The sequence below is a fragment of the Lathamus discolor genome, chromosome 2 (genome assembly GCF_037157495.1).
Source record: "Lathamus discolor isolate bLatDis1 chromosome 2, bLatDis1.hap1, whole genome shotgun sequence".
NCBI lineage: Eukaryota > Metazoa > Chordata > Aves > Psittaciformes > Psittacidae > Lathamus > Lathamus discolor.
In genome coordinates, this window is record NC_088885.1 from 119308835 (window position 1) to 119326636 (window position 17802).

General features: G+C 42.9%; 1 protein-coding gene across 1 annotated transcript; it reads left to right on the top strand.

Annotated features, from left to right (window-relative positions):
* Window positions 1-16408: 16408 nt before the first annotated feature.
* Window positions 16409-17544, top strand: NPBWR1 (neuropeptides B and W receptor 1). Its single transcript, XM_065669363.1, is given in 2 exon segments — window positions 16409-16898; window positions 16901-17544. Coding segments are annotated over 2 exon segments (744 nt in total). The 5' UTR covers window positions 16409-16489; the 3' UTR covers window positions 17236-17544.
* Window positions 17545-17802: the final 258 nt, after the last annotated feature.

Sequence of the window (17802 nt, forward strand, 5' to 3'; positions counted from 1 at the left end):
TTTCATCTGAAGAAAATGCCAGAAGACCCAGGCTTCCAGCTGCCTTCATTAAATAAAGAAAAAAAGCAAGAGCCTTGCTTTTGATCCAAGGCAGAAAATGCATGGAAGAAAATAAGCTGGTCAGTACTAAATGCTGAGCCAAAAGCTGTATAAGATAGAACAGACATATCAAATGAGGCCCAGCATCTTACAGCAGGCAGGAGGTCTCTAGGGAAGATTATAAAAGCAGAGCAAGTGTATTGCAGCACTTCCCTCAAGTGGCCATTCTGCTTCCAAGTTGCACGAAGAAACTTCAGGAGCTAAAGCAGGCAGAAAAAATCAGACTTTTTTACCCCTTCTTTTAAAGCATACAAAGTACAAGAACTGCTTAATTGATAATTAAAACTGCTGCTTAACATACCTACTCTTAACATCAATCTCTCATCCATTTAAACCTGTTTATTTTAAACCTATTTTTCCTCTATCAGTCCTGTATGAATGAATGTTTAAAGGATGAGGTTCTCAAAGCAGCTGCAGAGAGTAAATCACCACCACCCCCCCAGGGAAGTCTTATAAGGCAAAATACAAATCTAACACTGAAGAGCTTACTTTCTTTCTAAAAACAGACTGAGGATAAAATAAAAACTGAGCACATAAAAACAGTTTTTGAAGCTAATGGTAGTTCCCTGGTAATTGCAGAGGATATTCTTACGTCTATTTATTCCAAACAAGGTCATTATATTCCACTGATATTGTGATTACATATATATAATCTTCTGAAGTCATCAACAATTTAACCTAGTTGTCATCTGGGAAGAATATGGATGTTCCACTCAAAACACAGACTATAGCAGTTAATATTGAATTACTATGATAATAGACTCTACCTCACCAGGCTGGGACGTCATGATTTTGAGACTTTATATTCATGCAGTGTCAGCTACTACTGACTAGAAATACTAGAGTATTTCTACTATAATACTCAAGACAGGCTAAAAAAAAACCACAAACCCAGCCAAATCCCTGCAATATATTCAAAGAGCCAGAACTCAAGATGAGTTTCGTATGGAAATTCATTACTAAATCAGAAACTGAACATTGCTGACCAGAAAGAATAAGTGCTAGATAAATGTTTCTTGAGCCAGTTCCTTGGTTTTGAAAAGATGGAGTATATTTGATCCCCACTGGTTTTTTTGTGAGTGTCCTGGGTTTACGAGGAGCCGTTTTGCTCCTTCGTAGTAACTGGTGCAAGCTCTGTGTTTTGACTTCCGGCCTGGGCAGAGAGCTGATAACACCGATTGTTTTTAATTGCTGTTAAGTAATGTTTATTCTGGCCAAGGACTCTGTGAGTCTCATGCTCTGCCGGGGACGAGGGGAGGCCAGGAGGAAGCAGAGACAGGACACCTGACCCAAACTGACCAAAGAGGTATTCCATACCACAGCACGTCATGCCCAGGATGTAACAGGGAGTTATCCCAGAAGGCCTGGGGGGATTGCAGGATTGGACGAGGTATCGGTCGGTGCTCGGCTGGGGGGAGTGGGGCGAGTTATTGAGTTATTGGTTGGCTGGTGTTGAGGTGTTGTATTCTTTCCTCTTGTTATTTCCTTTATCATTATTATTATTGGTGGTAGCAGCAGTGATTTGTGTTATACCTTACTTACTAAACTGTTCTTATCTCAACCCGTGGGAGTTGCATTCTTTTCGATTCTCCTCTCCATCTCTCCAGGAGCAGGGGGAGGGCAAGAAGGAGGGGAGTGAGTGAACGAGGTTTGTGGTTGGGTTTAAACCACGACAGGGGGGGATGTTATTTTTTCTAGGCAGGCAGTTTCTGCATGAATGATTACCATCAAAAATTAAGAGAAAGGGTAGCAAGCATCATTTTTTTTTATTTTATTTGAAATAACAGTTTTTTACTTCCATCCATCTTTTGTTGCTTTATAAAGTCTTTCATTCACAAGAAGGGCTGGTCATATCTGTGCCATATACATTTACAAACATTTCTGCATCCCTTTCATCAAATTGACTCGGTCCTCAGTTCCCTCAATACAAAAGTTTCCTTTATAGTAAATGAAGAGAATGGAGCCAGGTCATTCATCTCCAGAGAAATTTCAACATTAACAGTTCCATCTCAAATGACATATAATTGCATTATAAGCAAAGATGCATGTATCTTTGTGGATTTACTGCTCAGACAGTCTTGCTGCATTTTATAGCATTACTTCATCAAAATAATAAGACAGGAAAACATTCAGGTTTAATCACTAGCCAGCAATTCCACAAGTATTAAAGACTACTTCCTTATTTCCCTTGCCTGAGGATTGTATAAGTCCATTCTATTACTCATTTCTAAAGACAAGCAAGCATAAGGATGGATTCTTGAGACGGGAGAATATATTTAGTGTGAGTTTGTCAAAGAGCTTTGAAATACTGCAGTTTATTATGACTAAGCTTCATAAGGCATATTCTCATTCATTTTCTGTGGAGATATACTGTCCAGGGCTCATTAATATTTTTTTAGCTGTTCATGGCTTTGTGCTTCTCATGCATACGGTAATTTATTACCAAGAAGTCCTCTAGAAGAGTCTATGTTGGCTTCAAAGTCACTACCAGACTATGTTGGAGACTTTCCTTTAGTTGATAGATTCAAAAAACACGTACTTGCCCAGGTGCTGGTGCTCAGGGACAGTATTTTTCCCTGCTCATCTGCGTCCCACTGAAGCCACAAACATTAGTCAACTTTTTGCATCAAGCTAAACTGAATCATAATTTTTTGCCTCCCTACTTTCACATACTCCCAAAGGAGTTGTATTTTACAGATGCAGTGGACACAGACAACAAAATTATTTACTGGTATTCTCACCCTGCAGCTGGCAAATTTGAATGTGAAATGTGTAGTAGCTGATAATGCTTATGGAACAGATGTCTTTCCATAGTGCATCTGGCTAAAAAGTAAAAACATAATGGACTTTTTTTTCATCCACTTCTGTGTGATACATTTGATGCCCCAGTGGACATCTTAAGTAGCGATTCTTTTTGAAGACTCCTTGAGAACTGGCAACCTGACCATGGAAAAAAAGACACGGTCTTGGAATGAAGAAGACTCTTGCCATTTACCACCTTAGTTTTATTTTGCCTTCTAGGAGCTAATTTATTCTAAAAGTAACTCCCCATCTTCAGCCAAAGTGAACACATTCCCCATGTTCCTCCAGGTCTCAACCCAAGTCCCTCACCAGTTTTCATTGCTTCCTCAAGAGCACAAGATTTCATTTAATCTGTATCTGTCATACAGGCACTTGGTCATCAGCACCTGTGCAAAACCCCAGGTAATGTGTGCAGTAATAAGTTTCATAAAACCACATTCTGTGCTAACAGAGCAGTGGTACTCACTGTGTGGGACACCAGCCAAGCCAATGTATGCATATTGTTTCCACCTCTCAAAAGCTAAGCAGGGAAGAAGGGCTTCTCTATCAAACTTCGATTCAGATTCTATCAGAACACAAAGCTGAGCACACATGGGAAGCTCATTGGAAACATTGCTAAAAAGTGGCAGAAAATAAGTAATGATTTCTTAAATATTTATAGTAATATGCCAATATTCTTTCATCAATAGTGAGACAAATATCTCTGTCAGGCAGCGAGGCCTGCGCAGTCTCTAGGGTTCTCTTATGCTCACAGTGAAGTTTCAATGATCATAAGTATACTTTATTGGTTAAAATTAGCAGACAGAGAAAAGGAGAAAGAGTTTCTTTGGCAGTGCTGTGGGAGTGGAGTAAGGAAAATCCTCCCTAGGATCACTTGGAAAGGGCTGGAGCAAAGTTTTAGCACTTATGTAAAAACATGAGTCTTGGAAACAGAGAGCATCTTAACACTTTGAAAAAAGTGCTAACATCAAAACAAGAAAAGGAAGATAATCAGATGCCCAGGAATAACAGAGTGACGGGATCATTTCCCGTGAGCCTCAGCCTCACAGGCAAACTCAGCATACTGTTCCCATGGGCTTTTGATCTAAGTTTCACACAGAAGGTTACGAAGGGGAGACCATGAACAGCCATGCACATTTTGGAGAGCAGAACCTGAAATGAATGCTGCTGCTTGCCCAGTCATGCTGTACATTCCTACCTCCCACTCTGAGCCTCTCTGGCAGTTCTCCTGCCTTCTGAACAACATTTCAGTTGCAGCAGGAAGTGCGAACAGATGCTGTTGGCATGAGAAAGCTTCCAGACCATCACCTCCTCTCCAGACCATTTTTTCAAAATCTTGGCCAGGAGCCTGTCTTTTCTGCCTCTTTATACTGCCTGTCAACACGACCGGTCCCGAGGATAGATTTAAATCAATTCTTTGCTTGTTAGCAGCGAGCTATTCTTTCCAGGAGAATTCCTGGCTGCCTGATGCTATGCAGATTGAGTTGAAAATGTCATGAATTTTTCAGGGGTTTTTCTGAGAAAGTAAAAAATCCTCTTTTGCAAAGCTCCATCTGTGTTAGTGCTACTGTGATTAGAGATGGGAGTGCTTAAACTGTCTCTTTCCTCATCCTGTAAAAAAAGGCTATTAGCAAAAAGGGCAACATACAGGTTGTAGGACTGCTGCTTCTCTATCACCCAGGTTGACTCATTTTTTTTCTGGGGCACTGAGGCGAGTACACTTGAACAAGCTGCTTATGAGACAGCGTGAAAGATCCAAATGTACTCTGCTGGCTCTCTAATATCTTAGTTTTCACAATTAATTGCAAGCATCTCTCCCTTGAGAATTGTCAAGTTTCATTTAAATTTTAAAACAAACAACACAAGAAGAAACACAAGGAAAAACAAAAGGACAGGTTATGTCACAGGACACCGGAAATGAGGTAGAAGTATTCCTGGGCTGGGGTAGTTCAGCTGACAATTTATGTGTATTAGTCCAACAGCAAGCATATTGGTCTGTGTTTACATATGGTGGGAACAACAGCACGTTGGAATAATGTATAATATGTAAACTGTGGTTTACCTAAGAACAGTGCCATGCACACAAGGCTGCATTGATCTAGTGTCCAGCAGCTGAGAATACAAGTGTTCTTGAATGTATGGTAAACTGAAGAGGAGCAGTCAACTTCTGGCTTTGGCATAGACTTAGAACTGGTCAAAAAGTTGAAAACTATCCTGGACCTAGCTACAGAGTAGCTTGAGAACACAGATGTATGAGTCAGTACAGCAATCAAACTTACAACTGCCTGTCTGGACAGACAGTAGGAGCACAACTGCCCACAGACAGACAATACAAGCACAACTGGCGTCAGGACACAATGAAGAATTTTCTGTCAAAGGCATTCATCACAGAATCGGTAATAGTATCTCAACAATCTTCAGAAACAGTCTTGGAAACATGGGTTATCAACAGCACATTCAAAAGCAAAGCATGAAACACTAAGTATTGCACTTGCTATTTGTGTTGTGTAAAGCTCAAAGTTAACATGAAGGATTTAGAAGAAAGAATTTTACTTTTCTTTGTAAGGTGCCAGCAAGTCTATTCCAGGTCACATACAGAGATCTTTCACTAGCCAGCATCTAAGCAATAAGATAGGGAGCAAATAGGGGTTACATCCATGTATGTCTCCCTGTATATCTATAAACACAGCATTGTTTTCTTTCTTGTTTATGTTGCAATTCTACATTTGTGTGGAAATTATAGATGCTATTTCATCATATATTTCACTCTTTAAAAGACTTCATTAGATATCCCCTACATGTTCTACCTTCTTCCTTTCCCAACCCACAAAAATCAGACTGTGTGTGATAATGCTGATAGACTTCTTTGCTTCTAGCCTCTTCCATTCCTCTCTGCCTAAGCATTCTTTTTTTTTTTTTTTTTGTTTAGTTGTTTGGTTTTTTCTGGGGGGGGATGGGGAGTGGGTTTCCACAAAATAAATCCTCTGACTGCTTTGAAGCATCTACAAGGTTGGATTTCTCAACAAAAGAAGGTGGGGAGGGGGAAAGAGCTCTTTCTCTTCTGTCCATACATAGCCAGTGTATTGTTCTTCATGCTTCATGATAATTTGAATAATATGTGCTTGCTGACAATATTCCTCATTCTAGAGATTCTTCTAGTAGCCTGAATATGGTGATAAACACATCACAGCTATGGGAGATGATGGCTAAGCAGCAGTCCCAAGACTAGAGTTGGCTATGTCCCAGCACAGGTGACTGGTTTTCCCTCTGAAAAAGGAACAAAACAGTTCACAAAATGCCAGATGTTGGTGGTTCACAGACTAAATAATCTTGGAAGTATTTTATTTGAACACTGCAGTGAAGAATAAGCAATTGAAAAGTAGGGTGGAAAAGGCATCGATGGTTCAGCAGGAAAACCTGACTCTCCAAAACTGGTAACTTGGGCCCAACAAATACTGTAAAGAAAGAAAACCCCACAGCATGTCATTTCATCATTATACCCAGTGAGCAGTAGTTGCTACTCTGCCCACCTTCCTGATTTTGTTTTCAATAAGCTTCTCTGCAGCAAGAAACTTTTCTTCATTTTCATCCCAAAACAGTCCCATTGACTTTTTCTATTTAAATCTCCTTAGTGTCTGTATATTTAAAACACACCTATAATTTGCACTATTTCTTAAAGAAATATCTCCAAGAATAAAACTCTTCCTGCAAAAGTACTTATGCAGATACAAAGTATTAGTGTCTTCTTATTCCTGTATCTTGTTTAATGCAGTGGGGCAACAGTTAAGAATAAAGCCTCACCAATAGTTCTGCTTAGGATGAAATCGCACACCACAGTTGCCAAAGGCCAAAGTTAGCTATTTTGCCTTTAAAGAAGGCATAGGTTAGCAGTGGGAACCTGTGGGGCCACACCATGCACTCACTTGAAAATCAAAAAATAACCAACAGCCACAGCTATAAAACTGGACAGGGACAAAAGAAAGAAGTCTTTCTGCATTAAAGTCTCCCCAGAGCCTTCTCCAGGCTGAACAAGCCCAACTCTCTCAGCCTGTCTTCACAGGAAAGATGCTTCAGTTCTCTCTGATCACTTTAGTGGCCCTCCTCTGGATTTGCTCCAACAGTTCCATGTCTTTCCTAAGGGCCCAGAGCCGGATCCAGTACTTCTGATGGGGTCTCACAAGAACAGAGTAGAGGGGCAGAATCACCTCCCTTGACCTGCTGGCCACGCTCCTTTGGATGCAGCTCGGAATATCGTTGGCTTTTCTGGGCTGTGAGTGCACACTGCTGGCTCATGTCCAGCTTTGCATCCACCCACAAGTCCTTCTCTGTAGGGCTGCTTTCAACCCCTATATCCTCCAGCCTGTGTTGATACCTGGGGTTGCATCAATCCAGGTGCAGGACCTTGCACTTGGCCTTGTTGAACTTCCTGAGGGTCACACAGACCCCCTCCTTGAGCTTGTTCAGATCCCTCTGAATGGCATCCTGTCTCTCAGCCATGTCAGCCACAATGACCAGCTTGGTGTCAAGTGACTGGTTCTTCCAGTGTCTAAGTAGAAAGAGATCAGATGCTGAGAGGCCTGCACCAAAAATATCAGCAGAAAAGGAGGCACTCATTTTCCAGATAAAGACCTCTGAAATACAGCTACATGCTCTCTGAAGTGAGGTTCCTGAATTGCTCTACTTCAGTGTCTCTGGTGTACAACCTCAGAAACACAACATCTTGCTTCCAGCAAGGTAAAACTGCAACTTACAAGTCTGGCAGGGTAGATTTATTAATTTTTGTACTTTTCTTGTAAAGGCCAATATTCCTGTAAGCATTGGTTTTCCTTTTCGTGGCAAGACAGACAAGACACAGGAAGGTGTTTTATAAGGGCTGTACACCTCAACTTGTGAAACAAGATACAAGTCGGTTTTACATGTACAGTTTAAGTTCTGTGTGGAGGAAAAAAGAGATGAAGAAACAGGAGGGAAAAAAAGCCATCTCAGGAGGAATACACATTAAGTTAAAAACAAGGGAAAGTTTCCTCTAGAATTTGGGGACTTTCTAAGATAATCTCCCTTTGCAAATATTCGTTTCTCTTGTCTTGGCCTGGCAAGGTACCAGCTTTAAAACTAGGCAGATGTAGATCCCTGCTCTTCTTCAACACAGCCCCACTGAAATGAAGGGTTTCTACCAAACCTTCAAAACTAAGATGTGCAACTTAGCTATGAAACTTTGAAGTCCCAGCTTCAGTAAAAAGTAGTTACATATGACAAGTGACACTTGTCACTCTTTCCCTGTTGGCATAGCAGGAGGCAAACCCACTAGTCCAGTATTTCAGCATCTTGGCTTCGGGATGAACAATGGACACTACAAAAGATAATATGGTATGTCCATATTATCACGGACAAAAATGATGTGGAGCAGCACCATGTAATATCTCCAAACAGCTAATTAGTGGTCACCAAGTTACCTCCTGTGTCTGCCACAGGGAAAAAACTATTCTAAGTTTGCCCTGGCTAGAAGGTTTGATTAAAAATGTTTCCCCGAGGAATAAAAGAAATAGTACTTTGAAGGGAAAAAGAAGTCAAGCTGATGAGAAGTTTTGGTTTGCTGTCAAAAGAAGTTTTTGAGTCACTGGCCATGAAAAATTCTTTAATAAAGAGTCAGGTTTAATGAAGAGATGGGTATTTCAGTTTCAAGATTTACTCTCTTAGGCACACTACTGAGCATAAGCAAGTGCTCTCTTTCACTTTCCCCACTTAAATTACAGTAGAGTTGTTTAATTGATTGCTTCTGTCATCAAGCAGATATGAAGCATGAAAACACCCAAGTAAAAGCTGGGTAAAAGTGTTGAATGGCCAAGCTTCATTTGTGAGTAAACTGCCAAATTAAGAAATATTGTTTATAAGTATGCTAAAATATGAACTCAGCTTAGTGGGTTTAATAATTATGAGCAACATGCCAATTAAACTGCTTTTCATGGTTCTGTTTTTGACACTGACCAAGTAGCTGGTTATTCACCAGCTTATAACACCATCTCACCACCATGGTTACTGTTTTAATCCTTTTTATTACTGTTTAGCATCCAAAAAAAAGGCTCTAAGGAAAAAAATGTTATGAGAATCCTCATTCTCAACTTCCAAATCACGAAGTACATATTAGGGACCTTCACAATAGTCACTGAAGCACTTTGGTACACAAACAGGAAGAGTTAAATACACACGCTAAGTAAGACACCCTGAAATCTCAGAAGATGCATGTGAAGACATGAAACTGAAGACACTAAACTGGAGACACCAGACAAATCAACACAAACAGCATGCTATGGAAATTTAAACAGTATGTTGAAAAAGAAGATCTAGTATGCTATAAATTAGTGAATTGCACCTCAGCAATTGCTGATGAATCTCCTCTTTAAGAAGCTTATAACTGTTGTGGTTTAAACCCAACCACAAAAGCTCGTTCACTCACTCCCCCCTTTCTTGCCCTCCCCCTGCTCCCAGAGGGACAGAAAGCAGAATAGAAAGAATGCAACTCCCACGGGTTGAGATAAGAACAGTTTAGTAACTAAGGTATAACACAAACCACTACTGCTACCACCAATGATAATAATAAGGAAATAACAAGAGGAAAGAATACAACACCTCAATACCAGCCGACCAATAACTCACCCCATTCCCCCCAGCGGAGCACCGACTGATACCTCCTCCAACCCTGCAGTCCCCCAGCCCTTCCGGGTAACTCCCCGTTACATCCTGGGCATGACGTGCTGTGGTATGGGATACCTCTGTGGCTAGCTTAGGTCAGGTGTCCTGTCTCTGCTTCCTGCCGGCAGAGCATGAGGCTCAGAAAGTCCTTGGCCAGACCAAACATTTGAGCAGCAACTGAAAACATCAGCGTTATCAGCACTGTTCCCAGGCCAAAAAATCAAAACACAGCACTGTACTAGCTAGTAAGAAGGAGAAAAATAACTGCTACCGCTGAACCCAGGACATTATCCACCCCTTGATCATGAGTCCATCTCTATGTTGCATCTCTGCCCTGATGGCCTGAAGTGTCATGGGCCCACCAGGCTCAAAATAATTCAGTCCCCTTCAGCAGTTTCTGCAGCTTGTTGCTGGGGACTCCATAGAGCTGCCTTCCATCTCCGACGCTTCCAAAGCACTGGAGGGGCCCAGAGGACTAGATACTCGCTCATACTGTCCCCCACACCCTGCCACTCATGGCTGTCCAGCCTTGGGGAAGATCTCTTGGTCCTCCCATATTGTGGTCTAACCCCAGACAAGACCCAAACCTGACTCTGCTTAACTTCTGAGATCAGACAAAATGGCCGTGGGTAGAACACCCTCTGTGTGTGTGCCAACATGCTGATCCCCATCACAGTCAGCAGGCAGGTCCCAAGGGTACCCACAGGCCATTCAAACCCTTCAGAACTCTCCAGTGACGCTGCTGTACTTGTCCCTGGCGCTGGTGCAGCTGCTGTGCCTGCCGGCTCTCCCACCACCGGCTGCTCTTTCCCTGGGTGCAGCTCTTCCTCCTCTGCCTTGCTGGGAAATGCTGCCTGGGCTCCTGCATCCTCCTGGGGCTCGGCGGGCGGCTTCTGGGGAAAGCTCTCGGCCGCCGCGGGGCTGGGCTGGGCCGCGGGGCTCGGCTCCTCCGCGGGGCTCGGCTCCTCCGCCGCCTCCTCCCGCTGCTCGGCAGCCGCCTTCCTCCCGGCCTCGGGCCCCGCTCCCGCCGCCGCCGGGTCCCTGGGGCCGCTCCCCCTCGGCTCCCCGCAGCCTCACGAAGACGGAGGCCAGGACAAGGGCCAGGGCGGTGAAGAGCAGCGGGGCGGCCAGGTACAAGTCCACGCCACGGCCATGCCTCCCTGCTGCCGGAGCCCACCCGTATTACAAGTCATTGCCATAAAGTACAGTGAAACAAGAACCTTAGCCCAGGCCCCACACTTGATAAACACCAACACAGCAAATACCGGCTCTAAGTAATGTACGGCATTCTGAAACTGTGAGATAAAGAGGAACAGCTTTGAGAGCTAATAAATCAGCACTGTGATGACTATTAATCTGATCATCTCTGTTGTTACCTCAACCTTTCATGCCCCACGTTGGGCGCCAAAAAGAACTGTCGTGGTTTAAACCCAACCACAAAAGCTCGTTCACTCACTCCCACACTGGCTGTATGTAATATACAGTGTTCTGAAACCTTTTCAGTGTAAATGTATCAGATAGCTTCCATATCTCAGTCATAAAATTAATCTTGCAAGGATTATGAAGTTTAAGTGAAAGTTACATACTTATTCAGTCCTATAATCAAATAACTGACAGCTTTAATAGTGAGCTAACCAAACTGGCAGCAGATGAGAAACAGCTCAAGAGCTTAAGCTTGCATTCAGTGAGAAGTCTGACAGAAGGAAAAAGAAAATAATTTTACTATGTATCCGTCACATAGGAGGAGGGTTGCATCTTGGTAGACAGATGATATAAGAAGAGAAACCTCAAAGTGCTCAACAACGTTCCCTAAATGTCAGAGATCTCACTCAGGGAGCCTTCATTGTATTTTGAAAATAGTAAGAGTTAGGAGCCTAACTTGTCTATGAGGTCTCACCATGGTAAAGCTAAAAATTTGAGCAAGGTTTTTGGAGCCTGCACAGGAGTAACTGTGCTTGAAGGCTTGTGGTTACTGCGTGGAAGGAAGGTGAAAAGCCTGCCTACATGAATGGGAAGGTTTCTATTCATACAAAATAAGTCAAGAACACTGTCTTTACTGCATCCTTCATAGAAGCCAAACCAGTACAGTAAAAATAATGTGCCAACATATATATTTAATATAGTGAAGTACAAGGTCACTTGTAGGTTTTTTTCTAAAAAGCATGAAGGATGAAGAGGCAGATGGAGACTTTTCCAGCTCGAGTTAAAATTAAGATATCAAAGTTTCTGCATCTGTAATGTAGTCTCACATTGATAAGATTCAGAAACTGAACAGCAGAAGCATATCCTCCCCTAACCTAAATATGCCGTTTTGATAGCAAATGACCCACAGACACTGTTCATAGGACAGATAGGGAAAAAATACATAAATGACTGATTGATGTAATGGCCAAACCTCAAGTGCTTATTCCTAATACAAATTTTGAAATATAATTGCTGTTGTCACCTACCTAAAACAGTCAGACTCTTTGGGAGGTACACAATAAAGGACATGAGGTAAAAAAAATAACAAGAAACAATGTATTTCAAATAGCAATAAGCGAACAATTATTCACAGTGAGTGGCCAAGCACTGGAAAAAGTGCAATGTGAGGCTGTGGGATCTCTGTCTCTGGAGGTATTCAAAACTCAACAGGACAAGGACCTGAGCGACCTAATCTGACTCTGAAATTGGCACTGCTTTGAGCAGGAAGTTGCAGAGATGAGCCCTGAAGGTCCCTTGGAGCCTGAATTCTGATGTTCTGGTCAGTTACATGTCAAGGGAAGCAAAAAGCCACCCTCAAATTCCATACACAAAATAGCCCCACTCAGGAGCAGTCATAACCCAGCCTAAGTCACCAACTGATTCATGATAGGCTGCACAGTTTCCTTCAGTAAACGCTGGTGTAGCATTTATTACAGACCAAACCTTCTAGGCAGAAAAAAAAATGTTACTTAGGAGATCTTAACTGTCTTACAGTTTTGTTGGATGTTTATTAAAGATCCATCTTAGAGAAGAAATAATGATTTACCCTGTTCAAAGAAGTCTGACTTTCCATAACTTGGATGAGATGAATTACTTACAATATTCAGAAGAAAACAGTCAGAGATATTCTCTATGCACAAACGAGTACCTTCGCAGGGCATGAGCATTTAGTGTTAGCCTAATGAGTGTCAGTAGGCACAGCTCCACCAGCCACAATGGGGTCATATCTCATTCACCAAGAACTGATTTTGGCCTATAGGTTTTAATGGCTCCTTGAGGAGCTGCTGTGGTTGATAGTCCTGACTTCCAAATCCTGAAAGCTACTTCTTATATGGGTTATCAGGTTGTACCTAGCACTTCTTATTTCTCTTTGCTTTCAGCTGAAAGGAAGATGCTCTATGCACCTGCTGAAACACTGAGATAAGTGCTGTGACCTGGACATGTCCATACGAGAACAGGAGTACAGAATTTCTAAGTTTATAGCAGTCAGCAATAAAAACTCAAATATACCTATACTGAAATTAATGTCTCTGTATTATTTTTCATTATCTTCACATTCCTATCTCAGCTTCACATGAAACAGAAAGACCTCTGTAACACAAGTATGAAAATGAAAGGAACAACACAGGCTCCTTTTTGTTTGATATTGTGGTTGGGGGAGGTGATGGCTTGGATTTTTTTGAGAGGGGAGTTGCAAGGACCCTGGCAAACATTGAAATACTTAAAAATTCTGTATTCCACATGCTATTCACTGTTCCAATAACTAGAATGCTCTCCTATGGCAAGTCACTGCATTCCTCTGGGTCTCTCCTCGCCTCCCATAAGGATTCTATCAGTCAGAAAGGATAACCACATTCCTGATGATCACATTATACATGTAACTTGCTGTAAACATCACCTTTTAGCCCTGTTGAGTGATTTGTTCAGCCATTAATTATTCAGCAGATAGTCTGTGCTATCTCAAAAGATATTCCTTTTCTAGAGGGTTGTTAGTGTAATTTTTGTTTAAAGTTTGATATTATGAAATTTCATCGAAACATTAGTTTCCTCCAAAAATTTTATTAATTTTTTTATGACTGTAGAGTTTGTTAGGACTACTCTGATTTCAAAGGCTTAAAATAAAAGTTGAAATGATGGATCGCAGAATAATTTGGGTTAGAACATCACCTAATCCAATTCCCTGCTCAAAGCAGTGATACCTTTGAAATAAGATTGAGTTATTCAATCCCATGTCCAGTCAAAGTCTGAGCATCTCCAGTGATTGAGTAGTATTCATAAATTCAACCACTGTCACTGTGAATAATGTTATTCCATACATCTGGTCAGAATTTAACTTGCTGCAATTTGCAACCACTGTCACTCATTTTATTTTGCAGCTGCAAGAAGATTTCTACTCTGTCTTCTCCATAACCCACATTTAGGTGGCTGGGGATAGCAATTAGTTTCCCCCAACCCTGAAGCCTTCTCCATACAGAACAAATCCAGCTCCCTTAACATCTCCTCATCTGTAATGTGCCATCTTAATAGCCCTCCACTGCACTTTAGCTGCAGTTTCTCAATGTCTTTCTTCTACAAGAGGGCCCAAATTGTGTGGTATCACAATTGCTGAATAGAGGACTTCTAGCTTTTAATAAGCTTCAGAGTGATCTTAAAGGTCTTCTCTAAGCTGATTCTATGATTCTAAAGGTGACATTTTCATTGCTTGGCTTGTGAAAGTAATAAAGTATCCAGAAAAGGGTTCAAAACTCTGTGATAAGCCTGCTCCATAGTACTTATGTCATTCTTATGGGAGAACAACCTTTTTATGGTAAACACCTTTATTTCTCAAACCTTTCTGTAAAGGAAGTCAAGAATCACAGAGCAGACAATGTACTCTCTATGGTGAGTATCATTTGTTATCTTATATAGCTAGTAGTATAAGACATAGCACTACAAAGAATAACCACAATGAAACAAAGCTGTGGGGGATTGGCTTGTCAAAAAGGGTCACATAGATATGTTGCAGCTGGTGGAGCAGGAATGTGGTAAACACCACAATCAGCAGGTTTAAGACCAGGAGGAGGACAGAACAGTGAATCATCACCAAGGACACAGCATCCTCGGAAAGCTACATTGTATCTAACAAAATATGTGTGACCTAGTTAGAAACCATATAAATAGGTGTTAAGACTTGAAATAAACGAAGCTTGCTGGTAACTCATATTGAGTCGTCCAAGTCTTCCTTTCACGACACAAAGCTACTTTTCTTTGCTTGTACTTTTTTACTTATTTACTCATTAATTTATTTGCTTGGATTTTCCTATTTGTGATATCCTGGTAAACTAATTAATTATGCATCAGAATATGTGAAAATTGGAGCCAGACTGCATCTACCTCTCACTCTATAGTGTTAGCTGAGATATATTAACCAGCTCTGCCAAATTATTTGCCAAAAGGTTCACTACTAATAATTATATTATTAGTAATTTACTAGTAATCAGTATTCAGTATGTGGCTGGTACTGCTGGTAACACCAAAGAAGAAGTTGTTTGCACTTCTGTACAATTTTATCTACAAGCTGATAGAATTCAATCCCATTTAAGAAGGGAAACATAAAACTGAAGAAAGAGAGGTTTTACACCATGTGGGTTTTTTAAAATGGGTTAATTGGGAATTCTGAATTACCCTCTAAAAAAAAAAAAAAAAAGATTGCTTCTCTGGGGTTATACTCAAGTCTGTCATCACGACATGAAGGAGTAAAAACGTTGGGGGGAGGTATAGAAACTCCTGTGCATCTGTTCTGCTTCAGTTGGATACCCAGATCCCGTGAAAAATGCCTTTTTGGGGCAAGATCAGGCTGAAACGGGGCTTTGAACAACCTGGTCTAGTGAAAGGTGTTCTTGCCCATGGTCGGAGGCTTGGAACTAGGTGATCTCTCAGGTCCCTTCCATGCTAAGTCTGCATGAAATGGACACCACCCCGCCTCCGACAGCCTGGCTCTGCCCGAGCAGAGAGCAGGGGCAGTTCTTGGAGAGGGCAGGCGGTGGATGCTGAGCTCCCAGACCCGGGATTTCTCTTCCCATTTGCTGCACTCGACACCTCTCTGCGCTCAGGAGGAGATGTGATCTCATGTAACTGCACAAATCTCTTTCCAGTGGTCCAGCTCCCGACTTTTAAAGTATTCTTTCCGCGATTCGTCTTCTCTTGCTACCTAGATCGAGACGGACACGAATTTAACAATCAGGATCAATCAAAGAAGCAACACCAGCATACCCCGCCTGCATGGACCCGGGATCCGCATCCGCCCCTGCCCCGCGCCGCTCCTGCTCCCCTCCGGGAACCCCGCCGCTGCAGAGGTCAGTGCATCTTTCCTCTTTCCAAAGCGCTCGGTCCTGTCATGAAGGGGAGGGGAAGGGGTTCTGCTTTTTGGGGAGCATCCCGAAGGTACCGGCTTCCCCTGAGGAAGGAAGTCCCGCGGTCCGCCCCAGCCGCCGCTCTCACCGCCCCTCCGCGCCTCCTCTGGGCACCTCTGTGCTCCGCGCAGGGGTGGCTGCCGGGGCGGACCTGTGGGTTCCCAGGTGAGCGCTGTCACCTTGGGGTGGTTATTCTGGGGGAGTCCGAGGCTGGGTACTGACCCCGCATAGCGTCCATCGGTGTGGAAGGAGCTAGTAGGGGACCATGTCCAAAGTATGACCTTCTGCTGCTAACTGAGAGCTTGGTGATCTACTCTTGGTCCTGAAGGGCAGTGGCAGGCAGCAGATGTGGAACCTTGGTGGCTGGATGCAACGGAGGGGACAGGCTTGAGAAGAGCACGGGTCTCACATTTTTTCCTCCACTTCCAAGGCATTCCCAACAACAGTGGCCTGGCCACCTTCTCCTGTGTCCATGGAAAACTCCTCCCTCCCCAGGACCTCATGTGCAGAGGTGCATTGAGACAGAGGATGGGGGTCTGAATATGTCCACTCCCACACCAAGACCCAGCTTCCACCTCACAATGCCAGTCATGTACTCAGTCATATGTGCTGTGGGGCTAATAGGCAACAGCGTTGTCATCTGTGTAATCCTCAAAGCCCCAAAGATGAAAACGGTCACCAACATCTCCGTCCTCAACCTGGCTATTGCTGATGAGCTCTTTACCTTGGTGCTACCCATGAACATTGCTGACTACCTGCTCCTGCAGTGGCCGTTAGGAGAATTCATGTGCAAGCTCATCATCTCCATAGACCAGTACAACACTTTCTCCAGCATCTGCTTCCTCACTGTCATGAGCATTGACTGCTACCTGGTTGTGGTGGCCACCACCAAGTCCAGGAAGATGTCCTACCGCACCTATCAAGCAGCCAAGATTGTGAGCCTCTGCATCTGGTCACAGTCATCATCCTGCCCTTCACTGTCTTTGATAAGATATACAAGGAGCAGGGGCGCTCCCAGTGTGTCTTCGTGTTCCCACAGCCTGCAAGTGTGTGGCGGCAAGGCGGTTGGATCTACACCCTTATTTTAGGCTTTGCCATCTCAGTGTCCACCATATGCATCCTCTACACCATCATGCTGTGCAGACTGAGACATGTGCACCTCCATTGCAATGCAAAAGCCCTGGACAAAGCCAAAAAAAAAAAGGTGACACTGATGGTGGTTTTGATCTGGCCTGTGTGCCTGTTCCGCTGGACGCCTTATCGCCTCAGCACGGTGCCCCTCTCATAGTCATCTGCTCATCCAGGTGACTGCAGCCCAGAGAGTGCTTTCTCTCCAGCCTCCTTCTGACAGCCCACAGAGCTTCAGACTGTCTCACTACCCAAGACACAAACTGGGGACTGGTGGATCTTTCCCTATTGTCCTGCACACATTTCTTCAGCAGTGCTCTCCACTCCTTGCCCTGCTGTTTTTCTTGTTGGTTAGTTGGTTTGGGTTTTTTTAAATCCCTTCTCTCTAATGGGCTTTTTCTCCTACATTTGCAGCTCACAGAACTGCAGCAGGTCTTTTTTCCCTCTTTTAATGGTATTGCTTTGTGAACTAAAGCCACATGACTGTCTTTTTTGCAGTCTTTATTATTAATTTATTTATTTGTTTATTGTTTATCTTTATTATTTATAAAGCCCAATAAAGGTGTGTTGTTGAGTGTCTTGCTTCATTATTCCTCAGCCTCTTCATATCCACAGGGCCTGTTTAACAAAAGCCTTGCAAACTTAGCAACACTGAAAAAGGCGCAGCTCCAAAGGACAAGGAATAAACCAAGTTATCATGCTCATTTAATTCTACAGGGGACTGAGA